Source organism: Typopeltis vanoorti, chromosome 8 (assembly GCF_054136105.1).
Source record: "Typopeltis vanoorti isolate ZY-2024b chromosome 8, IOZ_Tvanoo_1.0, whole genome shotgun sequence".
NCBI lineage: Eukaryota > Metazoa > Arthropoda > Arachnida > Uropygi > Thelyphonidae > Typopeltis > Typopeltis vanoorti.
In genome coordinates this window covers 44,150,179-44,165,316 of record NC_143556.1, presented here as the reverse complement: position 1 = coordinate 44,165,316, position 15,138 = coordinate 44,150,179, and the positions used below count along the sequence as shown (strand labels likewise).

The 15,138-nt window shown below is 34.1% G+C and overlaps 1 protein-coding gene across 6 annotated transcripts in view; it reads right to left on the bottom strand.

Moving 5' to 3' along the window:
* Window positions 1–15,138, bottom strand: part of LOC150103958 (F-box only protein 38-like) — a 251,812-nt gene that overhangs the window by 139,622 nt on the left and 97,052 nt on the right. For all 6 annotated transcript variants that reach the window (XM_090397198.1, XM_090397201.1, XM_090397200.1 and 3 more), the window contains exon 7: window positions 420–2,010. In XM_090397198.1, coding sequence (XP_090253324.1) covers window positions 420–2,010 — 1,591 coding nt within the window. The remainder of the gene's footprint in view (window positions 1–419; window positions 2,011–15,138) is intronic.

Sequence of the window (15,138 nt, the reverse complement as noted above, 5' to 3'; positions counted from 1 at the left end):
ACAAAGCAGTAATACATTCAAATTTCATTACAGCAAATATACCACTACACACTAAAGAAAAGTCCCAGCAAAATCACTTTCAATAAAGAAAATCACTGCAGCAAAATCTTACATTATAATAAATTATTATAATTACTATTCAATAGATGAGTTTATTACAGTGAGAGTTGACAGTATATTAATAATGCAACGAATTTAGTGTAGTTGGTTAAAGAAAAGTCGCTGAGTGTAGCAAATATATCAAGTAATACATCACAGATTTGCTGATATACAAAATCGCAAAAATACTTGACAGTTACATAAAAGCACTTTATCCCCATTCTCCATCAGCTGATAACAATATTAAATTATTTTAGTTTTATGTGATACCCAAAAGTGTGAATAAAAGAACAAACATTGCAAGGAAACTGAATGCATACCTACTTCGGGATTCTCTGCTATTTACATTATGAGTTGATGGCTGTAAAAGATTCTGAGGTGGCCTACTGTCTGAAATTTGTCCTGAGCGCTGTCGTCCAAGTGACCTTCGAATATCTTCACTGGTTGCTTGGGTTCCATGACTAACAAATTTTGGTGCATGTATATGCTGTGAAGAAAGCATACGTTTTCTCTGCCTGGTCAGTGGTCCTTTATATATTACATCGGATGATGATGATGATTCTTGTGATTCATTCAAAGGGCTAGTTACAGTATCAGATGAATTAACAGAGTTTATAGATGAATCTGTAGAAGATAAACCTGAAGAAGTTGATGGCTGGGGATTCTGGTGATTAGCTACATAACTGCCACAATATAATGGTGACTGTAAGCTTTTCCTGACATTTACTTTTCCACAACTACAATGACATATATTAGAATCTTCTTTTAGTCGGTTCCAACATTTTCTAGAGGCATCTAACTTTTTATTTGAAAGATTTTCTTCAATCTTCGTCCTTTTCTCTAACCTGTTTAAGTGTACACAACTAGTTTCATCATCATCGTCGTCGTCATCTTCCTCATCACTAAAACTAGGTAGCCCATGCTTTTGCAAGTCTTTATTTAATGTACAGCTATTACAACTATCCTGTTCAGGTAAACCTTGAATTTGTCCTTGCATCCAACTACAGCTCGGCTGTTCAATATTGCAATTTTCATTTTTTGATGTTACTCCAATTTTTTTGCACCTGCTTTGGTTATTTGATGAATATGAAGTGGATGGTTGTGATAAATTAAAGTCTTCACTTTCATTCATTTCTTTGTTGTATTTTAAGTGAATGCATTCAGAAGTACAACTAGATTCTGTTTCTTTATCATGTTCACCTTTCACAAATGTCTGATTCTCTGACAGTTTGGGATCTTGACTACAGTGTATACATCGGCTTTTCAACAAATCTTCCTTTTTTAGAATGGCATTATTTTCATTCATCCTGTGCTGTACACTATCATTATTTTGTTGTTCTGGTTCTTTTGAAAAGTGTCGACAATTTTCATTTCCATTTCTTTCATTATTCTCTTCATTTTTTGGATGTTCTATAACATGATTTTCTTCCTCAAAAGCATTTCTTTCCAATCTGTCATTAACTTGAAGGTGTGGATCATGATCTGGCATTTCGCCTAAAAACTCCTGATTATGTTGCTGTTGTGGTGGTGGTGGTTCCTCCTCTCCTAGGACCTGGTGTTCATGATGTGCTTCTATCAAATCTGGTTCAAAATTATCATTTTCAGCATTATCATTCTGCTGATCTTGTAAATGTTCTGCAGCTTCTTCATGCTGCTGTGGCTGTCCTTGAACAGCAACCTGTTCTTCTTGATTACTTACAACAGCTGATGACATTCCCAATCCTGTTCCTGCACTAAGACCAACATGGCTGCAACCTTTAGGGGGTTCTCGAAACATATCTTCCAAAATCACAATTTCTACAGATGGTAATAAGGCAAGAAACAATGCAAAGGATGGCAGAAGTAAGCAATGACAACGACGTAAAGTGAGATCTGTCAAGCTTCTCCATGCTTGCTGTCCCAATTGCATTCCTATTTTTTCAGAAAAAAAAAAAAATTACTGAAATGAAAAGAAAAAAAAAATTGGTATAACAATTGCACAAGTACTAATCAACAAGGTTTTAAACAGCTTAACATAGTAGAATGCACTTTCTTCTCCTCAAACATAATTCAAGGAGATGAAAAAGAAGAGAAGCTAGTTTGAGAATTTCAATTTGGACTGTGTATAGTATATTAACATGACATTTCACACTAGTCTACAAGTTGTAATCTGCAAACGATATATAGTTCAGAGGGGAAAAAAAGATATACATGAGTAGTGCTCAGGGAGAAAGTATAAGAGAAGCACAAAAGTGTGATGGCCTTTGCAGTCTCATCAACTCAAACAGGTTAGTCCCCTTTTTTTTCTTTTTCTTGCACAGATGACCATTAAGCAATTTTTAGTATCCCTATTTAGAAACCACAAAATAAAGAAGCTCTTTCATAATCATAAACATTTCAAATGGTTTAAGATTTTTGAATAATTAAGAATTATCCATCCAAATGGATACATGGATAATCCAACTTGGCCTCAAATTAATGAACAAAGTGTGCAATTAACTATTACATGATAGATTAAATGAAAATGCTAACAAATCAATTAAACGCAAATAAGAAACTGATAATGGATAGAAAAAAAAATTTTTTGAGTGAAACTTGCTTCAACTGTTTGCATGACAAGGATTTTATTCAAAGTGCAGAATGGTAATCACCAACTTTAACTAGACCAAAAAAAAAAAAAAGTTTCCAGAAACTTTGTATTAAAACCACCATGAATGCAAACTTCTCTAGTAACAGATCATACTAATATATGAGTGTTTAGAGATACAGGATTAAAAAATTCAATCAAAATAAATCAGAAGATAGAGAAAGAACATACAGGGTGGCCATAATTAAAGAGAAGGTGTTCAGAGCCCTACCAAAAAATGTATTGGATGAAATTCAACCGAACTAGGTGTAAGTACACTCTGGGAGCATGGAGTTTTTTATTTACAGAAGATAAAAAATAGTACAAAGTTCTTCCACCAGAGGATATTTGGCACTATAAGCACATAGTTTGGGATTAATCAAACATGATGTCTAGAAGAGACAATAAATCAATTTTCGTGTTCGTATAACTTACAGGTGTGGTTCAATATGTCCTCCTTTCAGATGTTCTAAGAACTGCATCCTATGAATGATATTTTCTACAGCAGTATGCAACAGATCTGCATTGATTTGCCTCACATGCTGCATTATTTTGTCTTTGCTAAATCAGAAACATGTCCTTACACCATATTGACTCTACCATATTCACTGCACAAATATGGTAGAGTCAAGGCATCTTTGCTGCTGCGGTTGCGGAACAACAAAGTTGTACAGCATCTCTCAATACCTAACAGCAGAGACAGTATAAGTCACTGGTCCTATCAGGCCAGTATTGGTCCATACTTCGAAAAAGTATGGACCAATAATAAACGATGCAATGAAACCATACCACACTGTGCCTTTCATGAATACAGAGGGTTCTGATAGAACACATGAGAGTTATTCACAGACCAAATGCAGAAATTGTCTGAGTTAACACTACTGTTCAGATAAAAATGTACCTGGTCACTCGACAAGATCTTCCAAGGCCATGCATCATCCATGAAGCAAAACTCGAGTATGGGAGATCTTATGGGGGGGGGGGGAACCCTCAGTAATGTCCAGTTGCCTTGATATTGTCCGAGCACTGCTGTACCCTTGTATATTACAGGAAAACCTCACATAACATGATTAATTAATCCATCAATTAATGCACACTAAGAGAAATCGAGTTAAGCAAGCACAATAAACAATAGGAATAATTATAATTCATCCATCAGTTAACGTAAATTTGAAAAATAAAATACAGTATAAGCTATATTAGAGGATAAATTATCAAAGTTAATAAAAATCAATTGCTGAAATTTTTATTTAATGTCTAATCATTTGAATGAGCTACTTTTTTACAAAAAAAATTAAGTAAAGATGTTTGAATCGTGCTCAACTTTTTCATCGTCTTGCAATTTGCGATAGCTGGCAATCGCTTTATCAAGAATTCGGTGGACTTCGAAGCTTCATTCCACATCAAGATCAGCATCAAACAAAATTTCATTAGCATACCCAATGTGATTGAAAACTAGCACAAGTTCTTTTGCAGTTAGCTTCTTAGTCATAACATTCTCTTCTTGTTCCCACTCCTTATCTTCTTCTACATATGCACGCTGTTCTTCTAGTTGAAGGAGATCATTCTCACTTAACTATTCTGAATGGGAATTAAGCAAGTTTCTCATATCTTCATTATCCAGTTCATTAAATTGAAGATCTTTTCCAACTGTGCTGATTTTTTCAATGGATTCTGTGCACCATAAACTAACATAGACTTGAGTTTAAAGTTGCCTTCTGCACTGTCCCCTAATAAAAGCGTAAGATGATCTTTAGACTTTGTATCCTGGTTGAGATGAATCAGATGAGATGATTTTAGCTAGTTTTTGTTGGCATATGCTTCCGAAAGAGACCAATTTCGTTGAAACTGAATATTTGCCGATCATCATAATCACCCTCCTGAATTATGCTTTGCAATTCTTCAGGAAACTTGGCCACAGAATCTTCATCAGAACTAGCAGATTCCCCAGTTATTCTTACACTATGCAGTCCAGTTAGATTTTTAAAATGGCCAAAATCATCCTAAACTTGCAGTAAAGCTTTCACATTCATCTTGAAATTAGGTCTCTTTCAATGAGGTAAAAACATTGAGAGCTTTTGCTGAATATTCCCTGTACTAAAAGGTATTCTTTTTTGGTTATATTAATAAATCCAGTGATAGAAAACGCTGCATCTCAATCATTAAATGGCTTCTATTTCGGGTGATCTGCATGTTAAAGAAGCAGTAGGCAACTTTCCTTGTTCTTTGTATTCTTTGCTCTTATTTAATATAGTCCAAACCGTAGACTCGCTGTATCTCAGGTCTCGCACAATCATTGTATTACTAGAGCCACTTTCATGTCTCTTAATGACTTCCAGCTTTTCTGTTTGCTGCAGATTGGCAACAAAAAATTTCATGTAACGTAAAAAAAAATCGTGTTAACTGATTAATCACTCGCTTAAAGCAGGAAATAGTATCATTTCACTCAACTGCGCTAACTGATTATCGCGCATATCAGATTCACGTTAAGCGAGGTTTAACTGTATTTATTCCATGTTCCACGATGGCAGATGCAACTTTGTCAACTTGTTGAGGAATAATCTGTTGGCATCCTCGTCCTGGCCTCACTGCAAACGATCCGCTATTTTCAAATCGTAAAATCATTTTTCTAAGATTTTTTATTGCCACTAGATCTTTTCTCCTACTCCTTCAAATGCCGGAATTCTCGAGGCATGGCATTAGCATTACTGCGTTGTTGATAATAAAGCTTGACTAGCAATGCACGTTCCAGTAAGGTGAGACCCATAGCACTTCATTCTTATCAGAATGATGCAAATCTATTTTGGTCTTACTTATATCCACCAACTCATCAGTAAAAATAGTGAGATGATGCAAATATCAGTAGTTCTAGCATCAACTGTCTGCTGGTGGCAGAATTTTGCACTTTTTGTTTTTTTCTGTAAATCAAAACCTCATGTTCCATAGTGTACTTACACAAAGTTTGGTTGAATTTCATCCAATACATTTTTTGTTATAAGGCTCCAAACAACACCTCCTCTTTAATTATGGCCACCTATACAAACTTTTTAGTTAAAAGTCAAAAGAATTTGATACTTATTATTTACCATGTATTAATTTCTTTCTGATCATTATATCAAAAGGAGAAAAACTGATATTGATTGCTTAAAGTAAATACATTCTTGGAGCACTAGTATATACCTATGTCAATGCCCATATTTTATCATCATGTTTAAACATGGATAATAACATATGTGTAAATGAACAGAATATCTACAATATTTCCTTTTTTGTTTCCAATATTTGTTAAATGTAGCATAAGTTTTTATTTATTTAATTTTTTTTTTAATAATATCAACCCTACTCATGAAAGATTAGTAACCCATAAAACTTTTAATATGGTTGGGTTATGGGTTACATAAATGATCAGAGCAAAATGGTTCTAATTACAGAAGAGCTAAATAACTAAAGTTCATAAAAAATACATGTCACGAATCCAATTCATGGTGCTGAGGAGTATTAAACAGTACTGTGTCCCTTAGGGATAAAAGTAATTCATCAGATCCAATCAAATTTGAACTACAAGGCAATTATTAATTACACCATTTATTAACTCAAACATATTTCTTCTTTGTTACAAAGACATCTTCATCAGGGGGAGAGAAGAAAAGGTAGTTAACATTTAAAACTAATACAAGTTATACACAGTGTTTGACTAATGCTTTTCTATTCCATATAACAGATGGCATCCTACCATACCAGCTTTGTTAATTCTGTTGTCTATTTCCATATTTAATTTGTCATCTTCCCTAAAAATTGACTAAATAGCTGATTGTTTGACTTGTTCTATAGGTTCTCCAATTAAGATGCCATTAATGTTTTCAGTGTTCCTACCTATTTTCAGTCTTCAATCTTTTTATTGCTGATTTTCATACCAATTTCAATTTATTACAGCAGTTATTCTAGGTACTCTGCAGACTTGTACTAGATTTATTTAAGAGTATAACATCATAAAGTAGGGAATTCAGATTATTATCTCAATTTTGATATTAGACTAAATGCCACTTTGCTTCATAATTCGATCCATGATAAATAAGAGAATGCACCATATACCTGATTTTACATTTTTTTATAAAGTATGGAACTCCTTCCCAAAAAAGTTAATAAGTTTTTATTAGGCTGAATAATCAGTTTTGCTTCAGTATTCAGTCAATTTGGCATTTTTCAAATATTCGGCTTTGGCTGAATCAGGTAGAAATATTTGGTACAGGAATTTCTGTTACATGTGTCATAACTTCATACATTACTCTACATTATGCAGTCTTAAAAACAGTTTTGGCAATGAATAATAAAAAAGCAATATTTTGAAGTTTTAATTATGTAGAGTAATGTATGAAGTTATGCTTTTCAAAATTTGCAAAATGTAAAGTATGCAAAGAACAAAATACCTCGATGATACAGGAAAAAAAAAGGAAGTACAGATTTCTGATTAATCATGTAAAAATGCAAGCATAGCAATAAACTTTTTACAAAATCGAACAATAAAAAAAATCAAATCTAAAAAAAAATAGAATGTCTATGACAAAAAATGATTGCATTGGATGACATGCAGTATGCAAGTGTTAAAAACAGAGACTGATGAGTAAACTTATTCCAGAATATAATTTCTCAGAGAAAATCTCTTTTGGCAGCAGCCACCAGAATATTCATCGAAAGAGCGCTTTTTTTTTCAAAATTCAGAAATATTTATGAAGAAATTCATGACTTCTCCCAATGTAAAGTTCCTTATCCTACATCACAATCTATTGCTAATTAATTTGGATTATTAAATCCATAATTATTCTCTATTATTTCACAATTTAAATTAAAGTTCTATTAATGTTTATTTTATTAATTTGAGGTAGTAATGAGCGTAATATTTTTTTCTGATTATTATGCAGTACTGCTTTTTTAAATAAGTATTTCCTATAAAATCAAATGTCAGTTTTATATTGAAATGAAGGAGAAGCTTAACAAAAGTTTCAAAAATTTACGAGACAGCTGATGAAAATATAACCATTAGAATTGCTTTGGCTTGCACTTATTCATTAAAAGTAAAACAAAGAGGTTGAGAATATTATGGATCCAATCAAATTTTATAGACAAATATACAAAGAAACCTAAGTTTACTTCAACATTTCCAAGTTTCGAAAATTTACCTGACAGCTTATGTTCTCATAAACTCTCTGATAAATGTCGAATGCCTCCAATTTTAATATCAGGTTATATGGATGACATGCATTTTTCTTCATGATGTTACATGGATGATGAGTAGTGACATAGAGTATTTAGCTAATTCACTATGAACAGATTTGCGTTAACTTAATAAATAACCAGCTTTTAACTCATAGACATTTTTTTTTTATTAAGTAAGCTGTTTCTCTCAGACATTTTTTGTTGTCTTTGTGTCAACATTTTAACTTTTGTTCTACATCTGGATAAAAAATATGGATGGTGAATAATATCCTCTATCTCAATACCTCACTAATATCAAATTGAAGCTATTAAAGCTCAATATTTTAATATTTGGCAGTTTTATATATATATATATATATATATATATATATATAAAACTGTCAAATAGATGTCAAACGTTTTATATATATATATATATATATATTATTATTATTATTATTATTATTATCTGAGACCTCCAGGGAGTCAAGGACTCATCAAGGGAGGCTGTAAATTACCCAACCCAGCTATCATACCTTCCCTTACATTCATTTACACTAGATGCACTCATTACCTCTAAGGGCAAATTATTCCACTCACTCACTATTCTCTGAGAGAAAAATCTAGCTCTTACCCCTTTCTTGACTGAGTACAACCTTAACTTCCATGGATTCCCCCGTGTTCTCTCCCCGCCTTCCATATAACAAAAAATTTCATCATTTGAAATGCTATCACACCCATTCAAAAGTTTATTGAGCCATGAAATTATAATGGTCCTTTTTTATTTTCATGTGGTAACACATAGGTGAAATATTACTGCTTATATTTATTGACCTTTCTTAATTTGCAATTTGGCCAAAAGTACTGAATATTCAGCCGAAGCCTAACGAGTTAAATTTTAAGCATTCTGATTTAATTTTATAAGCAAATGTTGTGAACAAAAATACACACATTAAAATTTTTAATGAGTATTTTTTATATTTTTTTATTATTTTTTTTTCTCAAAGCATTTATGTATAAAATTTAAGTTAGTGTGCTTCAGCCAAATCATGGTTCACTGCATTCCTAGTGTTTATACTATAATTTAATATATTTACTTTTGTAATTTTAATTTTTAAATGGGGATGAAAGGCAGGCCATAGACAATTTACTGAGACATTTTACTGATGACAACATGACAATTAACTGAGAAGCCCTCAATGCCAAACCATCAAATGCCTTGAAAATATTCAGTGCAACAGCATAGGGTTTCTCCAAACCTCTGGTGTGTGTCCATTCAATATTGCTTACCATTTCAATATAGAAATGACAGGCAATATAGGTGAAAAGATCCACTGTTGATTTTGATTTGATTTGCTAAATTCATATTTGTGATTAATGATTAGTTGACAGTTAAATCCAGGTGTTGAAAATGACTGATAATCTATTCCATTACTTTACAGACAGACTCAAATAACATGGACTTGCTTCCACATTATTGGACTGTGAGGTGAATTCCAGCTGAATATAATATAACATAGAGATAATAAAAGATAGGTGTTGGTTCAGAAGCACATCTCTTGAGCACAAATGATGGAATATCACCAGGATATTTTTTTGATATCCAGGTTGTTCATTATTCTTCTGATGTATTTCTTGCCAAACGCCAGAATAGGCATGCAAAGTAAACTTGGTGATTAGCCCTAGCCATCAATGCATGAATTGGATAAGGAATGACGTAAGGAGGCTGACTTTATCTTAAAGTAATACTGCACTGCAATACTGACATTTGGGAGCAGGGTGAAGAGAGAAGAGAAGACACATGGACAAAAATTGAGACCAACAGCTTTTGCAAGGGAACCAGAATGCATGACTACCACTGGCACAAATAGCGAGTTTTTTTACAATTAGTCTTCTTGTATATGTATCTTATTAATTATATCTATCTTAACTCTCTTTTTAATAATTACTTCTTTTATTCTAGCTTTTATAGTGTTCTGTCCTTCTTAAGCCCCTCTATTTCTACAATCTGCTTTAGCTAAATTCAATCCTTTCTGTGGCCACTCCTTCAATTGGATACGTGTGCATATCTCAGCAAACAAAGAGAAGGCCTCGGGCCTGAGCCAAATCTCCTTGGATGCAAATCTGGAATTAACCCCTCTTTAGAATTAAGAAAAATTTGTTTGTTAAAGCTGTGCCAGACCTCCACATAGCCTTAAAAGGAATGCGGAGAACCTACCAGGGCTTCTGACCTCATGTCCAATCCTCACCTTCTCGTGGTGCACCCTGTTGGGTATCTACCTGGATAATGAACGAATAAGGATGGGCTGGCAATTTGGGATCTAGCCGACCAAATGGTATTCTTATTGGCTTAAACCAAAATACAAAATGATGGTATAACATGACAAAATTTCATGCTGGCTGGGGCGTCGCCCAGTTAAACAAGGGCCCAGGAAACCAGGGCGAACAGCGAAAAGTCAGCTACTGGAACAAATCTGAAAACACACCCCAACTCAACATCACCAGAGCTGAAGATCGGTACTATCAACATAAGAAGCCTGAATGGCAAAGAAATAGAGCTAGCTGAGGAATTAGATAAGTACCAGATCGACATAATAGGGGTGACTGAAACAAAAAAGACAAAAACTTTTGAGATCTTTCTGAACAATAAATACAAAATGTTATATTCAGGAAATGACAATCAAGGAAAAGAAGGCGTAGCCATAGTATTCAACACAAAATACGAGGCTAATCTCCTTGAATGGCAGGCAGTCTCAAGTAGAGTGATGTGGGCAAATATCAGAATGTGGAACTTGACAATGAGACTTATTTGTGTCTATGGTCCCAGAAGGTTCTCCTAAGGTAGAAGTGCAGGAATTTTTTGAGGTTTTAGAAAAAGCAACTGACACAATGAAAAATGAACAATTGGTCCTTGTTGGGGATCTAAATAGCAGACTAGGAAATGACTGTCAGACATACAATATTTTGGGAAAATCTGGAGAAAAGAGCAAAGCTAATAATAATGGCAAATATCTCTTGAATTTCTGCTCAGGACATGGACTGGTTATTACTAACACCATGTTCCAACATAAAAATGTGCACAAATTCACATAGAGAGAAGAGGTAAGGAATAAGAAAAGTCTCATTGACTATGTTATTGTTGATAGTGATGTTTTCTCCCTGGTGCAGGACACCAGAGTGTACAGAGGATCTGAAATTGGAAGCGATCACTATTTAGTCTCAAGCAGGATAAAATTGAATTTCATATTGAAAAGAATGACATGTAAGAAATTTTTAAAGCGAATAAAAGTTGAGCAGCTCTCGGATGTGAACTGTAGACTAAAATACACAAAGACTATTGAAGAAAAAATGAAAGAGTTTGAGAACAGAAACCAAAACTTGGAGATTCAGTGGCAAGGCTTGAAGAAAACTCTGATTGATTCAGCCAGAGAGGCATGTGGTGAGGTTGTCTGCAAGGATAGAAAAATCAGAACTCCATGGTGGACACAGGAAGTTAAAGAGGCAGTGAAGGAAAAGAAGAAAGCATATCAAAAGTTCCTGGCAAATAAGTCAGCTTGTGCTCTTAGAGAATAGAGAGACAAATGTAAGAAAGCTAAACAATGTGTAAAACTAGCTAAACAAAAGTCATGGGAGAACTTTGGCAAGAACATAGAAAATAAATATCAAGAAGGTGGTGAGATATTCTGGAGGTTGTTGAAGAAGCTTAGAAATGGTGGAAAGACTGCTGTAAAAGGAGTTAGAGATAATAAAGGTTACTTGAAAACAGGAGAAAAAGATATTCTTGAAGTATGGAGTAATTACTTCAAAAAATTGCTAAATGAAACAAGCAGTGATAGCACAGTGGTAAAAAACAAACAACAGGCATACAGTCAGGAATACATATCCATACTTGAAGTAGAAAAAGCCATCAAGTCTTGAGATGTGGAAAGGCAGCAGGAGTAGATGATATTCGACCAGAAATGCTGAAATATGGTGGTATAAAAGTCTTACAGTGGCATGTTTTTCAAAATCTTTCATAAAGAAATTGGTTGGGGGGGGGGGGGGGAGAAGGAGGAGAAGTCCATGGTTAAGCTCTATCTGTTTATATACGGTATCCTTCTAAGATAAGTAGGATTCATGGATTGCAAAACTGAAAAGATCAATGATATGTTGGGGGGGGTGGGGAATCATTTTTCAATAAAAATAAAGTGTCTGAAAGCGGGATATTAGTGACATCAATGCTGCTCACCATAATATCATTATTATCTGGTTTTTCACATGTGACGTCTGCAGACGCCATATGGTCATTGCCGTACCTCACATGATTTTGGCAATGATGTGTTCTGCTAGAATAAGTGGTAGGGTCGCAGATTCCCTTTCCACACAAAGTTTGTAGTACAATCACAAACATCCATGCCCATGGTGGGATTTGAACCGGCAGCCTCTTGGCTGGAGAGCGGACACGCTAACCACTCAGCCAACCAGGCTAGCCTATCATTATTATTTAAAACTAAATTTTGGTTTAAAGATTTGAACTAAGTAGAATTTTTATTATAAGATGAGGTACAACTAGTAAGCAGAAGTTAAAGATTTAGCTAATTGTTTGACTAACGTAAGAGGGGGAAGTCAGTAGAATCCACTATGGGACAAAGAGGGTTATCAGGTTTACAAATTTTAGGCAATCTGTGTGTATTGTGGGTCGGGGGCTAACAGTTTGAATTTTTAACTATTTTTCAGGTGGTTTTTTTTTAGAATTGGTGGGATAAATAGTGAAGTCTCTGAGCAACACATTCATTTTTCGATTATAATCACTAGCATTGATGACTACAGTAGTGTTAGTTATCCTTATTGGCTCAAGTGATCATTATGTTACTGTCTGCATAATTTACGGAGAATATGCAACTGGCTCTCAGAGAGATTGCTTTTAGATGTGTTAAAATTCCCAAAATTTAGGTTAGGAAACTTAAATTCTTAGGCTTCCTGCAGAAACAGCTAAGGCAAGCCAACAGGACTCATACAATTTGTCCCCCCGCCCACCATCAAGTTTTTTTTTTTTTTTTTTTTTTTACAATTATTGTTTTGGTTGTTTTTGTGTGCTTTTACAATTTTGAAATTGCATCTCTGTTGATGTTTCTGTGGTAGATGAAATATAGGATCAAATATTTTATTGTTCCGCTGATAGCATCTCATCACCCACATTATTACTTTCAATCGCTTCCTTCAAACTCTAATTCATATTTTGTGCACTATCATTCACTGCTTCCACTACATTCTCACAACACTTTGACAATCCTGTCTTATATCCATAATATCGGTCACCTTATTCTCTAACTCTGGACACGACTTGCATTTTTATACTCACTTATAATACATTTCCTACAAATATTTTCTCCATTCTCACTCTCGTACCACAAACCATGCACTCTTGGCAGCAAATACATTAAACACATGCTGTCAGGTGTCTTCTCCTTCAAGGAGATTGACTACCATATGTCTCCACCATGTCCTATTCTGCACCTCTGTGTTGCATTCCTCATATGAGAGATAGGTCCAGTCTTCTATATTTTTCATCCACTCCAGTCTTTGTCTTCCGTTCCTTCTCTTTCCCTCAACAGTTCCTTCGAGAAATGTATTTTGTAGGCAGTTATGTCGCAGAATATGTTGAAATAGCTGACTTTTCTCTTTTTAATTTCTTTTATCAGGCTCCTGTTTATGCTACTATCTCTAGTACCTCTTCATTTGTCTTTTTGCCTTTCCATTATATCCTCATAATTCTTCGCAGTAACCACATTTCAAAGGCCTCCAGTTTTTTTCACACTCAGATTGGAGAGTGTCCATGTTTCTACTCCGTATAATAATGTGGGCCATATGTAACATTTGGAGATTTTTAGTCTTGTTTTCAGATTTAATTCTCTAGATGGCAGTAGATTTTTCATATTGTTGAAAGTTGACCTTGCAATTTCAATCCTTTTTCTAATTTCATCTTCTGTCCTGCCTTTTTCTGTGATCAAGTGTCCGAGGTATGTGTATGTTTGCACCTGTTCTAATTTATTTCCTTTTATATTGATGCATATTTTTGGTATTTCCTTTTCTCTTGAAATTATCATGATTTTTGTCTTTTTATAGTTGAAACTGAGGTCATACTCTTCGCTATACCGTGAAGGTTTCCTCTATAAGAGTCTTGAGGTCATATTTGTTTTCAGCTAGAAGAACAGTGTCATCTGCATATCTTAGGTTATTAATATATCTACCACCTATAGTGATTCCTTTGGGGATTAATGGAGACAAGACACAGCCTTGTCTCACACCTTTCTGAACTGGGAATTCTTCTGAGGTCTCTCTCTCTCGCTATTAATTCTCAAAGATGCAATCTGTCCTCAGTAAAGATTAGTTATTAGCCTAATGTTTTTTCCATCCATGCCTATTTTTGAAAGGATTTCAATTAATTGCTCATGTTGAACATTGTCGAATGCCTTTTTATAATCTTTGAAGCAGAGATATACATCTTTTTGTTTTGCTAGATATCTTTCTATGATGGTTCTGACATTGAAAATATCTTCTCTTGTACCTACATTTATTTTCCTTGAAGCCACTTTGTGTGTCATTTATTTATTTTTTTCTTCATTTATTTCTATGTTTATGTTTCTTTTACTTCTATGTTTATTTCTATTTATTTCTATGTTTATGTTTCTTTTACTTCTTTCAAGTAAAACATATAGGAGGACTTTTGATACTTGACTGATGAGGCTAATTGTCATGAACTCTTCACATCTTGTAGCTTTTGTTTTCTTGTAAATTGGAACGAAAATTGAGTGATTAATATCTTTGGGGTAGAAATACAGTCTCGTATATCTTATTGCATAAATTTGTTAGAAATTTCTGTCCTACTTCATCGAGAGCCTTCAACTATTCTGCCAAGATATTATCTATTCCTGCAACTAAAGATATTTTCGTTTTCTGATGGTGTTTTCAACTTCATAAAGTAAAATTGGTGGTCCTTCTAAATCAGTCTGTTCGGGAATAATATTTCTTTGTTGCTCGTATAATTTACTTGTGTATTCAATCCATCTTTCCATGATTTCTTTTTTATCCATTTGATATGGCCTCTTGAGTCTCCAATGACACTTGCATGATTTACTGTATATGTCTTGTTTGTCATTTCTCTGATCTTTTCATACATTTCTCTGCTTCTGTGTTTTCTATCAAGGTCTTCTATGCCTGTGCATTTATTCTTAATCCATTCCTCTTTGGCTTTCCTGCAT